At 35.9% G+C, this 17,656-nt stretch overlaps 1 protein-coding gene across 1 annotated transcript in view; it reads right to left on the minus strand.

Moving 5' to 3' along the window:
* Positions 1 to 865: 865 nt before the first annotated feature.
* Positions 866 to 17,656, minus strand: part of C2H6orf118 (chromosome 2 C6orf118 homolog) — a 63,568-nt gene continuing 46,777 nt past the window's right edge. The window contains exons 9-11 of the mRNA XM_007484877.3: positions 15,467 to 15,520; positions 7,484 to 7,545; positions 866 to 1,017 (exon numbers count right to left, since the gene is read on the minus strand). Of these exons, the coding sequence (XP_007484939.1) occupies positions 963 to 1,017; positions 7,484 to 7,545; positions 15,467 to 15,520 (171 nt within the window). The 3' untranslated portion in view covers positions 866 to 962. The remainder of the gene's footprint in view (positions 1,018 to 7,483; positions 7,546 to 15,466; positions 15,521 to 17,656) is intronic.

Genomic DNA, 17,656 nt, shown 5'->3' on the forward strand with positions numbered 1-17,656 from the left:
AAATTAGGAGCAAAAGGTGGATGTTACAGAAAGGCATATTTAAATTTGCTCTAAGGAAACTGTCCTTACAATTACAGCTCATAGAAGAACAGGTTGCCTTTGGAAGGTTGTGAATATTCAAGCAAAATTACTGAGCATTTATGGAATGTGATAGTTTTCTTATTCAGGAACAGATTATTTCAACTCCAGGATTCTAGGATCTTGTAATTTAGTCCATGCTTCTGAATTTTCCCACTTCCTGAAGAATTCCAGGTAGAATCTTATATGCCATAAATTCTTTGTTTTACTCTCATTGCTAATATTACTCCCTATGAAGCTCCATCAAAGAAGAGAATCCCCAGTTCTTTGAACTTCAAGACCCCAAGAAAAAAATGTAACTCATAACATATAGGTTTTCATGAGTTGTCCCCTCTGTTCACTGAGGAACCCAGGAGAGGATTATGGAAAATAATGATACATCCTCCTAGAAGGATCTGTTCTTTGTAATACTATAACCAGGGAGCTACATGAGGATCATGATATCAGTTATATAAATTAGAACTTTGTCAGATTTTATTAAATATAAAAATCTGAACTTGCATTAAGCAAATATTCAAAAACAAATTGGACTAGTATTACATTTATACTAGTTTTCCTCCTTATTAAAACAATGAAAAATATTTTCCCAAAGTTATTAAATGAGATGATTGTATCTACAAAAAATGCTATAGATACAGCATTAAAAACATATAAATTACATATATATTAGAAGAAAATATTCATGAAAATGTTTTTGCAACATATATGTCTATGTATATAGAGCAAAAAATATAAATATATAGATATTCCTATGTTTTAAAGTAGAAAATAATATTGAAATCGAAAAGAAGAAACAAGCCAATTTAATTTTTATGTTTCAAAACCTCAGGGGTTTGTTCTTGAGATCATTCTTGATGTTCACGTGCCATTTTCCCAGGTACTTATCATTCTTCCACATCTTCAGATCTTATCAGGGTGTCAAGGAAATCCCAAAATTTCCTTTAAATAGACAATTTTTAAAAATCATTAGATAGGAGGAAATGTCTCAAAAATAAAAATATATTTCAATTTAACATTTATTTTTGAACACAATTTACTTTGAATCGAGTATTCTGGAAATATCCATTCACCTTCAATTAAATGGGTATCTTAGTTCAATTCTACAGTAAGTAGGTAGCAAATATATTACCAACATCTATAAACACTCTCCTACTGATGGTACTACTTGACTATTATGAGACTTAAAGTCTGGGAAATGAATTCAAGCCTTTATAACCATGTGTAAGTGATATAGGTCAATGAAACCAGTGATGATTTGGGAATCAAAACTTGGGTTAGGTATTTTACTATCAGTGTGATCATGAACAAGTCCTCTCATTTCTCTAGGTCTCCATTATTCCACTAATCAGAATTGGATGTCCCCTGAAGCCCTTTGCAACTATAAAAATAGTTTATTCTTATACCTTAGAACTAGCAAAATTCTTTATTAAGTACTTTGAAATCCCATTTTTGAAATCCCTTAATGGGGGATTATAGAGAAGTAAGGTCCCATATAATAGTTTTAATTATATTCTTAATAAGCAATAACAAAAACATTTAGATAAACAAATGCATTAACATTGTGTACTAAACTACAAATTCCAGTTTATAATTTGTTTAAAAATGTATGAATTATATATGTGTGCTAATATAAACACCCTCTGCTTTTGAGTTCTCTTTCAATTGGTTTTACTTAGATAAATTTTTTCTCTTGATTGTGCAGCTGTTATTTTTTAATGTAATCATTATCTATGTTATCATTATTCTCTTTTCATCTCTTCATATATTTCCCTCATATTTTATTTATATTTCCAATGTTTGTCATTTCTATTAACATAATACAATCCATTACATTGAAATATCACAACCTATTCAGCCATTTCTCCCATTCATTTGTGTTATTTCCAGTATTTTTGTCATTATAAACAAAGCTTCCATGAATATTTTCATACATACACAGCTTTTTGTCCTCTAAATAATGTCCTTAGGGCCTAATCCTAGGAACAGGATCCCTAGGTTAATAATCATGAAACTTAAGAGATCTTAATGTATATTTCCATCTTGTTTTCTAAAAAATATTTACAATTGCTTTAGCAACTTATTATAGAGCCTGTTTCTCTATGGTTCTCTGAGCATTTAATTTGATCAACTTAATCCAACTGTTTCTCAGTTAATATGCATTACAAGTATTATATTTAGCTAGATCAGTCTTTTGGTAGCAGAAACAATCTGTTGCTGGGACCATACTTTTTCCAAAAGCAAGTCTTTCCAATTTCATCATACCCACCTTTCATTCTAGCACCATATCTCAGGAATGCAGGATTATCTCCATGGCATGATGAAAGTTAAAGAAAGACTTTTGCAGAATATTTATGCTCTCCAAACAATTGTCCCACCAGAAACTGTTTGGATTATGGGTATGCTCAGGTTTAGATCTACTCAAACCTGAAGCAGTTGTGTGGGAGCTCTCTAGATATGTCATATTTAACTTACCTAAAATTATATTCATCTTCTTAACTCTTTTTGCCATTAGATTTATCTAGTTCTGAGAGGGGGAAATTAAAACCCCTTGCTAGTATTATTTTGTTGTCTATTTCCATCAGCTTCTCATTTAGTTTTTCCTTTAAAAATATGAATACTATAACTCTTGGAGCATTCAGATCCAATACTTATAATACTTCATTTTCCATAGTAACCTCCAATACATATAATTACCCTGTTCATTCCTTCCAATTATATCCATTTTAGCCCCAAATCTATCAGAGAATATGATCACTACCCCTCCCATCTCTGGATAAGCTGAGGCATAGTATATTCTGCTTCAGTCCACCTTCATTCTATGTGCATCTTTCCTTTTCAATGTGTTTCTGGTAAAGAACATATTGTAAGATCCTAGTTTTTAATCTTTTCTGTTATCCATTTTCTTTACATGAATGAATTCATCCTATTTATTCTGAAAATCATAGTTACTAGCTGTGCATTTCCATCTATCCCATTCCCCTTCACTGTCTATACCCCTCTTCCTTTCTTTCCATTATATTCCTCCTCGGGTGTCCAATTTCCTTTGACCAATACCTCTCGAAATACTCTTTTATCCTCTCCTCCTCCTCCTCCTTATAATTTAGCTCTCCTTTCAAAAGGTCACTCCCTTTTTTTTTCCCTCTTACCTTTTAATTCTTATTATATTCACCTTTCTAATATACCTTCCTTATCCCCCCCAACCATGCCTCCCTATTTCTTGATTCCCTTATCCCCTCACCTTACTTCCCTACCACTTGATGTTTTACTCCCCTATAGGTGTTCCTTCCTTCCCTCCCTTTTCTTGTCCTCCTGTCTCTTAACCCTCTCACAGCCCCCCTCCATTATCCCATCCTCCTTCCCTCTTATTTTTCTGTACACTAAGAGACATTTTACCTTTCTAATTGTGCATTTTGTTCTCTCTTCATCCTAAGTCTGAGGAGAGTTGTGTCAAAGTACTCCCAGCACTCCACTCCCTCCTCCACTTCTCTGTGACAGTTCCTCCACTCATTCCTCCTCCATATGAGATAGACATTCTACCCTGCCTCCTCCTAGTATGTTCCATTTCCACTTTGGCTCATTCCAATACATTCACAACTTAACCTTGCCATGCCCCTTCAAAATACCCAGGTAATGATGGCATTCCCATGGGCTTTAGGTAACATTTTCCTATATTAGAATAAAACAATTTGACCTTTTGATTTGTTTAGGATTTGTCTTTCATTATCATTGTGTGTTTCTTATAGATCAGATTTTCTGGTGACTTCTGAGTTTTTCCCCATGAATAGTTGAAACCCTTTTAGTTAACTAAATATCCATTTTTTTAACCTTCATAATTATGCTCATCTTTACTGGATATGCTATTATTGGTTGTAAGCCTAGTTCTTTTGTTCCTGTAAATACTATGTTGCTCCATTTCCTGTGTTCCTTTAATGTTGTGGCTGCTAAGTGTTATGTGATTTTGACTATAGCTCCATGGCATTTAAATTACTTAATCACTTTGTTCTTGTTACTTGTAGCATTTTATTCCTTCACCTGGGATCCATGGAGCTTAGTAAAGATGCTTCTGCGCATTTTCATATTTGGGTCACCTTCTTTGAGGTGGTGATAGGTGAATTCTTTCCATTTCTATTTTACCCTCTGATTCTAGAATTTCTAGACAGCTTTTCTTGATGATATCTTAAAAGTATGAGGCCTAAACCATTTTTTATTGTAATCTCTTATATTGTCTCACCTTGATCTGTTTTCCACATCAGTTGCTTTTCTGATAAGATGTTTCATGTTCTCTTATATTAGTTTATTCTTTGGATTTCCTTCATTATTTCTTCTTAAGAAACCATGAACTTCCCCTCGTCCAATTCTAGTTCTTAATACATTATTCTCTTCCATGAATTTCTTGATATCTTTTTTCTAATTGAGCATTCTTTCTTTCCTGATTTTCTTTATTTTCTTGCATTGCTTTTGCTTTTCTTCCCCTCATTTTCCCTCAATGCCTTATTTTGTTTTTTATGTTGTTGTTTTTTGTTTAAATCTTCCAAAAGTTATTTTTGAGCTTGTGGCTATTTACTATTTCTTTGCTGTTTTGAGGTAGGTGTTTTTACTTCACTTCCCTTTGAGTTTGAGCCAAGGTCTTTTCTATTCCCATAATAGGAATCAATAGCTCAGTTATTCTACTTTGCTCATTTTTATTCATTTGTTTGTTTTTATTTTTATTAGCTTTTTACTGGACTCTCAAGGTTCCTATTTTACTGGTATGTGTTACTGCAGCTTTCAGGATTTTTTGGGTTTTCTTTTACTTTTGTCCTATTTAATTTTCCCAGTTTTTATAATCCAGGGTATGATGTAATTCCTGATCCCTCACAAACTTTTCTCTACAATTGACCTCAGGTGTTCTGATCAAAGTCTGTTGGCAGTTCTGCCACCACTACTGCAAGCAGCCAGTCTGCCTTGCCCTAGGGCACCAACCAGGGACTCCACTCTCCTAGGAATGACTAGAACTAACAGGACACCAGTCCCTCAGGAAGCACACTCACTGCTGTCCCCTCCTTCCCCTCTTCTCCTCTCCTCCTGCTGTAGCCCAGGACAGAGCAGGTATGTAGTCCATGTTCCTTGGACCTTGGCATGCACCAACTCCAACATGTCCAGTCCTTCATTCTCTAGCTATGGGCCAGTGAGGGCCTCCAAGGCAGAGGATACAGCAGACACAATTGTTCCAAGAGCCCTCTGCCTGAGGATTCCAGCTGAGGGGCAGCCTAAGGAGACTTCTGTTAGCACCCCAGCTATTTCTGATTCTAGTAGATGCATTGAGTCACAGTAAGTAGAGAACTGAACTGAATTTCAGGAAGGCATGAATTCATATCATACACAAGATACCAGCTTTGTGACCATAGGCAAGTCACCTAACCTGTCTTACTCATTTTCCTCATCTACAAAATGGAGTTAATAATGGCACCTATGACCTAGGGTTGTTATAAGAATTAAGTCAGATAATAATTGTAAAGCACTTTAAGAACCTCAAAGAATTATATAAATGTAAGATATTACTATTAGATATTACTCTTTCCTAGCAAGTTGCATCATGGTAGCTCACTTGAAATCAGTGGAAACCTGGATTTGACCTCTGATATCTACTAACTACAGGACTAATTTAGTGCCCTAAACTTTCCTTCTTATTTATTCTGTAAAATGGGTTGATAATAACTTTTGTTATCTATCTGACAGAGTTATGAAAAAAATATATGTTAATGTATGTTAAATCATTTGTCAAATTTTATGAAGTACAATGTAAATGCTAGTTTTCAGTATTATTTCTATTAAAATCACTGTGTGATTTGTATCAAAGGACCGACGGGCCACATTTTGCCACTAATAACCTGGGTGAATTTAGACAAAACACTTCACCTAACCTATTTAATCTCAGTTCCTCCTATGAAATGATGGAATTTTAAAGTCTCTGACCTCAGAGGGTGTCCCTTCCAGATCTGAGTCAATTATTCTTAGAAGCTGGTACCTTGTATTCCAACCACTATTCCTGAATATGTATGAAAGGAAACAGAATAATTGGGCATAACCCTAGCCACTACTTTCTTTTATTATCATTTCTTTTTCAAATGGAAATTTCCTTTCTCTTCCAAATCTCATCCTTATTTTCACATGAAGCTATCTTCCAAAGGTTACTCAGGTCCCTCTATGTTCACAGCCTATTCTCTCCCAAATAGATCTCTCTCTGGCTACTGAAGGCTTCAGTCCTCTCAGATTCCTTCTTCTCTGTATGAATCTTGTATGTACTTGGCTATTTAAATGCTGTCTCCCTTATTAGACCATGAGTCCCTAAGGACAGGATTTTGCTTTTGTTTTCAGTTTTTGTTGTGGTTTTTTTTTTTCTTCTGTCTCTGAACTTCTCAAAGTTTCTCTCACCCAATAAGTATTTAAAAAATGCTTCTGGACTAACTACAATAATGATCTCAGCATTTCCAATACCTTATCTACAACATACCAATTCACAGTGAGGCAGATGTTCAGAAAGAAGCCACTAAAAGGTAAATATATGTAGATGTCCATCCTAAAATATAACTTATTAAAGGACAGGAATTGAATATAGGTTCATACTTATAATAGATTTTGTTGTTCAGTTATTTCTCACTCTTCATGACTTCATTTGAGGTTTCCTTGGCAAAGATCTTGCAGTAGTTGGCCATTTCCTTCTCTAGGTCATTTTTATAGATGAGGAAACTGAGGCAAACAAGGTTAAGGGACATGCCCAGGGCCACACAACTAGCAAATGTCTGAAGTCTGAAGTCAGATTGGAACTCAGGTAGATGAGTCTTCCTGACTGCTCCCACTGCACCATCTAGCTGCCCCATAGCAGATACACTTAAAACAAATAATTTAGCTGTTTTATTTGTGTTTTTCTTTTAAAAGCTTATGAATCTCCATCTTATTTGCCCTTTTCCCAATGACTTGATGAGGGAGGTACATGTATCATCACTTCCATTTTTCAGGTAATAAAATGAGACCCAGAAAGTTTGTACACTTCCCCACATAAAAACTGAGTTACAGGCAGGTTTTGTAACTTTGTTGACTCCAAGTATATTACTTTTTCATATGATCAAATGTGATATGAATTGATCTGTTATAAAAATATATTGCTATAGGATCAGGCAAAAAGGTGGGACAGTGGCTAGAGAGTCAGCCCTGGAGACAGGAGTATAAATCTGAGCTCAGACACTTCCCAGCTGTGTGACCCTGGGCAAGTCACTTGACCCCCATTGCCTAGCCCTTGCCACTCTTTTGCCTTGGAGCCAATACACAGTATTGAATCTAAGATAGAAAGTATGGGCTTCAATAAATACACACACACACACACACACATATATCCCATTACAATTATTAACTTATTAATACTTACTGCTGTTCTTCCCGGATTATTTTATGCTTGTCAAGGTTTTCTTTGATTCTTACTTCGGAGTCCTATCAAAATAAATCAAATGAAGCAGTCAATCTCATATAATATCAATAACTCAATCATCTCTCCTTAAATAAGAGCGTGTGTATGCCACCTTCTGCTATTACATCCTTATATATGAACAAGCACACACATAGTATTAGGGGAAGCACATAATAGGAGTTCATCAGAGACAGAGTATAGCACACAGCAGCTCTCAAACAACTTGGAAAAAAAGGGGGCAGCATATAAACTAGGGAGTGGCTGAAGAAAATGTGGTATCTGAGTGTAATGGAATATGTTTGGGCCATAAGAAATGATGAAAGGGATGGTTTTCAGAGAAACTTGAGATTATATAAACTGATGTAGAATAAATTGAGAATAACCAGAACAATTTCTATAATAATATAAACAATGAACTTTGAAATACCTAAGAATTCTGACCAATAGGACAATCAACCATGAGAAAACTGATGATGAACTATGATAATCCACTCCCTGGGAGGAAGGTGAAGACTTCAAAATGCAGAATGTGTCATACAGTTTTGTTTTGCTTTTTGGAAATGAACATTTTGAAGATGAGAATCTGTTTTGCTTAATGCGAATTTGTACAGGGTTGTTTTTGTTTTTTTTTTAATAAGGAGAGTAGAAGGGAGTGAAAATAAATGTGTATTCACTGAAATTTTTAAATCATATTTTTTAAAAAGAAACACATTTATTAAATTGAGGCCAGAACATAGCGGCTAAGAATTGAAATAGAAAGGTTTGGTTGGGACAATACAATTAAATTTCTGTGAGATTTTGGGCAGGGTTTTGGACACTTTAAAGTCCTTTTTAGAGTTAATTCAATGATTGGAATAATTATATGTTAGAGGGACAAATTTAAAATTGTTGAACATTTTGACTAGTCTAAACAGAATATTCAAGATAGTACAAATGTCATGCTAGGTCACATTTGTTAGGAACTCCACTTATCTATCCCCTTAGCCCACAACCCAATCTGATTCTCTTTACCTAAAAGATAAAAGTTACTCATGCTTAGAAACTCTGTTCCTTAAATAAATGAAATTCCAAGTTATAGCACAAGCTTAGGACTCAGGGTTACCTCTGTTGTCAAGATCTTGTTATCAGAACTTCATTTCTTCTGCTGGCTAGTCCTTTCCTCTTTCTCCTTATTCCTGCTTGCTTGACACCTATACTGTTTTAACTCACTAGTTTTTATGTCTTCTGTGTTCTTGGCTACTTGCCTGGTTTCTGACCTGCTCCTTGTTCTAATTCTCATTATTTATCTATATTCTGACTCTGCTTGTTATTAGATTTACCCATAATTCAATTCCTTCAGTGTGTAACCTTGGCTTCCCACCTCCTCCATCGCCCCACACTGCTCTGACAAAAATGGAGATCAATTCAATATGATTCCATTATTGTGGTGAAGGCACCCAAAGATGCTGTAAGATTATTTGGTCACTTTTCATCATATCAATTTGTTTTGTTGGTTTTTTTTTTTCTGATCTGGGCATATTTTGTAAAAGAATTATTTTAAAATATTTTCTTTTCCCCCAATTACAGGTAAAAATAATGTTTACCATTAGTTTTTAAAAGTTTTGAGTTTAAATTCTCTCCCTCCTTCCCTGACTCCTTCCCACCCTTCCCCACTCCCTGAAATAGCAAGCAATCTGACATAGATTTTATATTTGCAATCACATGACATCAGTTTGAAAAGATTAGAGATATAACAGCTTTAAATTACCACCTCTAACAGCTTGTAGAGTAATGAGTATTATACATTTAAATTTAGTACTACTCTATGTTTATCATAAAGTGATATTTTTCAAACTAAGTATAAAATCTGTTACCCCGGGCAAATCACTTAAGAGTTGTTTGCCTCAGTTTCCTCACTTTGGCCTGAAGTCAGGAAGACTTGAGTAGCTTCAGATACTTCCTACCTGTGTCACTCTGGGCATGTCACTTAATCTGCATTTACCTCAGTTTCCTTATCTCTAAAATAAGAATAATAATAGCTCCGACTTCTCAGGTTGTTACTGGAGTCAATTGTAAAGTGGATAGCACAGTGCCTGACACATAGGAAGCACTATAGAAATTTTCACTGTTATAATTATTATTTTTATCAATAAAGTGGGAGTGGTAATAGTACCTAACTTCCAGGGTCATTGTGAAGACAAAATGAAAGACTATTTTAAAAATTATTTGACCCAAAGGGCACTAAAAGACGGTCTGACCTTTGATCCAGCCATGGCACTGCTGGGTTTGTAACCCCAAAGAAATAATAAGGAAAAAGACTTGTACAAGAATATTCATAGCTGCACTCTTTGTGGTGGCCAAAAATTGGAAAATGTGGGGATGCCCTTCAATTGGGGAATGGCTGTGGTATATGTTGGTGATGGAATACTATTGTGCTCAAAGGAATAACAAAGTAGAGGAATTCCATGGAGACTGGAACAACCTCCAGGAAGTGATGCAGAGCAAAAGGAGCAGAACCAGGAGGACAATGTACACAGAGACTGATACATTGTGGTACAATCGAAGGTAATGGACTTCTCCATTAGTGGCAATGCAGTGATCCAAACAACTTGGAAGGATCTATGAGAATAAACACTATTCACATTCAGAGGGAAAACTGTGGGAGCAAAAACACTGAGGAAAAACATCTGCTTGATTACATGAGTTGATGGTAATATGACTAGGGGTGCAGACTCCAAATGATCATCCTAGTGTAAACATCAACAACATGAAAAAAGTTTTTGACCAAAGACACATGTAAAACCCAGTGTAATTGCAAGTCAGTTATGGGAAGGGATGGGGGAAGGGGAGGAAAAGAATATGATCCTTGTAACCAAGGTATAATGTTCTAAATTGACCAATTAAATAAAACTAAAAAAATAAAACTAAAAAATAAAAATTCTTTGAAAATTACATAAATGCTAGTTATTTCTGCTGTTTGGTCAGTATTTGGTCAGCACATTTGTGTTCATTTCATACAGATGTTTTCTGGTTTCACTTTTTCAACCATATCCCCAGACCAATCAAAGTGTCTTAGCCACTAGCACCAAGCCTGGCACATGATAATTCTTCTGTAATGGTTTTGTGAGATTTAAAATGGTTGAGGTCTTAAACTGTAGTGAGTTTAAATGGTGGAAGATATAAATTGTGATAGATATAAGAGAGGGTGAGTAAATTTGACCGCAGAAATATGTTTCACTACAGTGTCTTGGTTTTTAAATAAAATATAAGGTGGTCACCAGGGAAATATTCCCAATTATTCAAATACCCAAGTCAATTGGGTTTTATAGAGATTTTAATTAACAATACAATGAATAATCAAAGAAAGAGAGAGAGAGTAAGAAAGGAATAAGTATGAAGGGCCTCAAGCCAATATGGCCTAGACCTGAGTCTTAAGAGAGAAATCAGTCAGTTTTTTAACACTCACTACAAGGTCTGACTAAATAAGGATTCTAGTGACACCAGGCCAGCTCCATCTCAGCTGACTTCACCAGAGAGCCTTCCAGCCAGAGACTGTTCCAAAAGGCCTCTCTCAAGAGATTCTTCCCAAGCGGTCCTCATCAGAGATCTTCCAAAAGGATTTCTCCAAAAGGCTATCTATCTCCTCAAGAGATTCTGCTTTTTCTTATATAGAGGTTTTTCTCCCATGTCACCTCCCCTAAGTCCCTACATCTACCAATCACTATAGACACTTTCCAAAGGACAGCCCATCTGAATTCCTGCTAAGTCAACAAATCTCCTCAGTAAGTCTGAACCAGTGAAAACACAGCTGAGTCAACTAATCTCATTAAGACAAAACTTGCCCGACCCTTTTAGGTACCTAGCATCTCATTGTATCAATTCTAAAAACAGGCCTGGCTCAAAGAACTCCTTGCTCCACCATAAGCATGGATCCAAGTACTTTCTTTGTTTGGCAAGGAGTTTTCTGCCCTAAAGCAGTCTTAAGTATGGGTGGAATAGAGGTCCTCCCATTTCTGATCCTGGTGAGCTCTCACATCAAAATGGGGAAGGTTTCTCAGTAGGGAATTTGTTCCAATTAAGAGTTCCCCAATGGGAAAATTTTTAACATTCACAAGTCTGAGAGATTTCAAGATTTACAGTTTACAGACTTATTTAATCTTCTCTCAACTTAAATATATGCCAGATATATCCCAGTTACTTAAGAAAGCCAGTTCTTAGTCACCCTTCTCTAATTCTTCTCCAGCTTGATCATGTCTTTCTTGAGACCTGGTTATAGTATGTCCAATGGATTTGAACCTTGGTTTGTGGGAAGGAAACAATATTACTTTCCATTCTTTGAGGTTTATTTCAGGATGCTGCCCAGGGTCAAACTCCAGACTCACAGAACCATGGTTCCTTAAAGATTTCAGAGTGGGCCCAGCTTCCACACTAGCAACCCCTTTCATAGAGAACCTATGAGTCTTGAGGCACAAAGTATACCTCAGTAGGCAGGCATTTTGGTTGCAGTTCTTATCCAACATCTCAAGGAGTAAGACCAGGCTTTCATTGGATCCCTTTTTCTTCTCAGTTGTTCTTTCAGCTTAGTCATCTCTTTTCCGTATCATACATAGAGTTCCATAGTCAAACTTTGACAGCTCTTATTGCCTATCCTCTTAGATCTGTTTTTTATTTATTTTCCTTGTACTTATCTAGACCCTTAGTTCTGAATGAAGCAGGCTAGTAAGCTTAGCTCCTTGGTTGTGTTATAGGGAAATTAGCAGGAGCAAGAGCAATGCTGCAAGGCAAAAGCAGGAAGGTTCCAGAGCTCTGGAGAAGTAACAGGGGCTGTTGCTTCTTCTCAGAGGGACAGTTAAGCAGGCAGGACGAGTTTCTGTCTAGTCTCCTGGGGTGGACCTGGAAAATATTCTCTTTCCTCTGGATTTCCTTGTGATCCAGTCTGTCCCTGTGGACCCTGTTGATGTAGAGAGTGATTTCCAACAGAGTTGCTCAAGACTCCAGAGGACAATTGTCAGTGAGACCTTTCTTTTCAACCTTGTTCCTGCTACCTTTAATTCCTTACCACTTTTATATATTACCTAATGGGGGTTAATTTAGCTAGTTTTATGAATTAGATTTGTAGGTAGAGAAATATTAAATAGTGTAGGTTATCAACTTGATTGTGGGGGAGGTTATTTATAGGTTTTAAGATAGATCATCCCAATTCTCTTCCCTTCCTCCTTTATCTAAATAAACAATTATTTTAATTATATTTATACATATATAATATTTAAGTATAATTATTTCAGTTGATACATCATTATTAGCCTAGATAAGCATTCCACTTTCCAAGCTGACTAATCAAATTGGTCGTACAGGGTCCCCATCAAGGTAAAGTGGATACCTGACCTCCCAAAACCCTAATTCCAACTTCTGATCATCATTATTTTGTTGGCTTTTATCAATCCTTTACTTCCCTGAGCTTTCTGAAAATGTCAAGAGTATTAATTAGGATATTCTTTCCTTCTTTTGGTTTCTGTGATGCTGCTGTCTTTTGGTATTTCTCCTCCTTTCCTGACCAATTATTCTCAGTCTTTGCTAGTTCATTTGCCACATTCCATGTTCTAAGCATGAGTGTTCCATAAGGCTTCATCATCAGCTTTATTTCCCTATCTATAAATTGTTTCTCTTGGTGATTACTATGTATCTATAGGTTCAAATATGGTATTACCTCTAACCACTTCAAAATATAAATATCTAGTCCTAAAATTTTCCTTCATTTTATTGCTCCAGCACTGTCTGTTGGAATTTTCTCATATATATTCTAAAAGCAATTCAAAGTCAATATATTCCAAACTATACCCATCATCCTCTCCATCCTCAAGTCTGTCCTTCTTCCAGTCTTCCTCATATCTTTTAAGAAAGCCATTATCTTCCTAGTTTCCCATGTTCAAACTTGAATAACTTTTGACTCCCTTGAACTTCCTCCCTCCCTCCCCATATCTAATCAGTTGTCAAATCTTATTGATTCATGTTTACAGCATATCTTGCACTCATCTTTCTGTCCATACTGTAGTCACTTCTTCAGATATTCATCACCTTTCACCTGGGCTATTTCTATAGGCTCCTAGCTATTCTTTTTGTATAGTCTCTCCTCTCTTTACCTCATATTTCATATATTACATCATTCCTCCACTGGAAGCCTTTCCTATTGCGTGAAGGATAAAATATAAATTACAGATCCTGAGTTTGTCTCTTTAAAACTTGGCTCTGACCTATCTTATTTTGTATGAGCTCAGATTGCTAGCAAGTCTACAGGAATACTTCAAGCTGTATAGTCGAAAGTAAAACATGATATAGAGAATTTTTTAAAAAACAAGGAAAAATTTGTATTAATTCATATAGAATAGAGTATATTGTGAAGACTGGATTTGGCTCTCCCCTGATTGTAATAATGAAGGTACTTAGCTCTTCTTCCCTGATTGTGAAGATTTAAATTGTAATTCATGTATATTTTTAGATTTTAATCCCCATAAGTGTAAACATCCTACTTAAAAGTTAAATATGGAGACCCCCCCCCCCTATTTTTAGATTCAATCACAAAAAGTGTAAGCACGGTACTTAAAGTTAAGTATGAAGATATGCCCATTTAGATCCGATCACCCAAAGTGCAAATATTCCACTTACTCATGAAGTGGGAGGTCTGTGACCCACATGTATGGTAGTGGGTAATGAATCAGAATCAACTAACTGCCTTCTGGGCAGTCCTGGAGCAGAGCATTAGTTGTGATTGGTAGACATGGAATTAGGGAAAGTGACACAAGAGAAAATGTCTTTAAGAGAGAGAGTGCTACACAGAGCTGGGCATTCTTGGAGTGGAGTTCAACTTGGACTTCTGCTGGAGTTTAATTCTTCATGCTTTCAAGTTGAGGCTGGTGAAGAGGGGCAGAAAAATCTGCTTACTGGACTGACACTTGGTGAGTGAAAAGGCTGACCCTTTCCTGGATATTTTCTGAAAATACTAGCCTCAGGAGTGACGTCCCCAGGTCCTTGACTTTGCTGAGGTCAGCTAAGGACCAACTCTCCTGGTCCTAGTTTTGAGCCAGGAGCTGGGAATTAATTATTTAGTGCTCAAGCTAGATATCTTACCTTATCCTCTTGCTGATTTTTTGCTTCACTCTTTCTACATTTTGTAAATAAATTGTAAATAAAATCTCTTTGGAATTCATTAAATTCCTGGCAACCAAACTCTTAAATAATCAAGTCCAACCCTATACAATTAACCCCTTTTCACCCTTACAATATACTAACAAAAGAATATGCATGATACCACAGCAAGAAAAATAAAAAAAATCACTCAAAAATGCTAAGCTCTCAAAAAATGAAAAGATGATTATTGATAACTACTACAAAATAATATAGGTGCCTCAATTAGAATGAAAAGCAGATACTAAGAATTTGAAAGATGACTAATCACTACCCTTCTCATAACTGGTGTAATTTTCATTGGAACTAAACCCTTTTCTCACTTCTGGCCTTTTTCTTCTCTGTTTTGGACTCCTGGACCAAATTACTAGTTTTGGGTTGTTAGGTGTCTTTATTCCTAGTAGTTCTTTATCTCTCCAATGATCCCAATAATATTCTCCTAAGAAGTGATCCTGAATCAAATTAGATCCCAATCTTACACCAGAAGCTCCCTGATAAGGTCCCAGCCAATACTCAGAGACCCTGTCTCCAAAAAACAATTTGTAATGCCTACAGAATCCTTTTCCTGAAAACCAGGAAATTACTTTCCCCTAAATTGAATTGCCTTCTATTTATCTAGGTTAAAGTTGGAATATTTTAAGACTAAGAATTTTAGACAGAATTCAATGACACATTATAAAGACTACAATATATTAGAGAAATGCTTTACTGATAATATTAAAAAAAAAGCAGACACCACAGGAAAACTAATATCAATATAATATAAAATCCAAAAGAACTCACCAATATTTTTTTCTTCAAAATTCCATTAATTGTCTCCAACTTAATAGCTTCAGTCTGAATGAGAAATGGAAGAAGGGGTTATTATATATCTAGTTAATAAGAATTGTTTATCAATATTCTTAAGTTTAGAAATATATGGGGAAAATTCTACATGCCTTAAAGTTAAATACAGACAAAGGTGATTATACAATTAGTTTTTAGCTAAATAAATAAGTTTCATCTTATAAATAGAGGCTAAAAGCTTCCATGAAAATATCTTTAGGGGAAATAGGGAAGAAGGGCATGAAGCTTTTTGGCCTTCCTAATACCCCCCACTAACAATCAAAAGTAACTCCACAGAATCAAAGGTAAAAGCAGCAACGATAAAGTTGTTCAGAGTGAAGCTAAACAACTAGGGTAAGAAGGAAGGTTTCTGACTTCCCTGACCTCAGTCCCACAGCTCTAGGCCCTGGGAGCAGGAACAAAGCAAACAGAATGGAATCAATAAAGTAAAGGCTGAGAGCAGGATTGGTAACCTCGTCTTGTTTGCTGAGCTCCTGCACCTTAATCTTCAAGGATAACCCTGGAATATATAGGCAGAAGGTATGGGAGTAGCTGTGTCTGCTGAGGCCTCAGCTCTGGAGAACTCTGCTGGTTCAAGTTTCATGGGCAAATGAAGGACTTTGGAAGTCCAATGAACACAGACTGGACATCTGCTCTCTCTTGAGCTATATTGCAGGAGGAGAGGAGGAGTGAGGAATAAGGACACACCAATGAGTATTGTTCTGGAGTGACTGGGGTTCCATTAGCTGTGGTCACTAGCAGGAGAGTGGAATCTCTTGTTGCTGCCACAAACTGGCTTATGTCACTGGCATTGGCATAACTGCCAACTGGCTTTGGGCAAAACATTTGAGGTCAATCACAAAGTATGGTTTCAGCTATTGCCCTGGCATTATACTAGAACCTGGACTAAAAAAACAAACAAACAAACAAAAATGGAAGAACCAAATAGAACCCAGGTAAAAATAAACTAAAAAATAAATCATAAAACCTGACATAACATACATCAACACAATAGGAACCTGAGAGTCTAGTAAAATTGTTATAATTAAATCTGTTGCACTGGCTGCTAAAATTTTAAAAGTCAATTAAAATGAGCAAGCAAAGGAGAAATTATCCAACTATTGATAGCTATTATGGGGATAGAGAAAACCTCTGCTAGAACTCAGAGGATAGTGAATAAAGAAACCTACAACAAAAACAGCAAAAAAAAAATACAATAAATGGCTAAAAGACCAAAAAGAGTTTTTGGAAGAACTTAACAAAGAATTCAAAAACAAAATAAGAGAGGTTGAGGAAAATTTAGGAAAAAAAAATAAGAGCAATTTGAGAAAATCAAGAACGCTGTGAAAGATCACCAAACTGGAAAAAGAGATCCAGGAAATCATGGAAGAGAATAATGTATTAAGAACTAGAATTGGACAAAGGGGAGTTCATGATTTCCTAAGACAATAGGAAATAAAAAGAATGAATTAATAGAAGAGAATATGAAAAATTTTATCAGAGAAACACCTGACCTTAAAAGGATTAAAAAAAGAACCTAAGAATGAGTTGTTTAAAAGAATCAAACTGAAAAGGAGAAACACATGCAGAGAGAAAGTGAGGAGACAGAGCAGAATATACTGTGCCTCAGCTTTTTCAGAGTACAATGAGGTAGCCGTAATGAGCAACAAAGTTGGAGTGAAAGGGATCTAAATGGAAGAGATGAACAGGTTAATTTTATTATGTTGAGGCTAAAGGAGTACTATGGATAATGAAGTATTATCAGTATCCTCTTTGTTGTTCAGCTGTGTCCAACTCTTTATGACCCCATTTGAGGTTTTCTTTACAAAGATATTGGTGTAGTTTTGCATCTTCTTCTTCAGCTCATTGTATAAAAATAGGAAACTGAGGCAAACGTTGTGAAATGACTTGCCCAGGGTCATACTGCTAGTGTCTGAAGCCAGATATGAACTCAGGGAGATGATTCTTCACTCCATCAACTGTGCCACCTAGCTACCTGTTCATCAGGGTAACCTATAAGAGCTTATGTTAAAAAGCATAACAATTTATACTTCATAATCATTTCTCTCCCATAATGGCTTCAGAAGAAGGCTTGAGGGCAGGTAAATTCTTATATAAGAATAAAACCTCACAACTTGACACAGAATT

This window comes from Monodelphis domestica, chromosome 2 (genome assembly GCF_027887165.1).
Source record: "Monodelphis domestica isolate mMonDom1 chromosome 2, mMonDom1.pri, whole genome shotgun sequence".
Lineage (NCBI taxonomy): Eukaryota > Metazoa > Chordata > Mammalia > Didelphimorphia > Didelphidae > Monodelphis > Monodelphis domestica.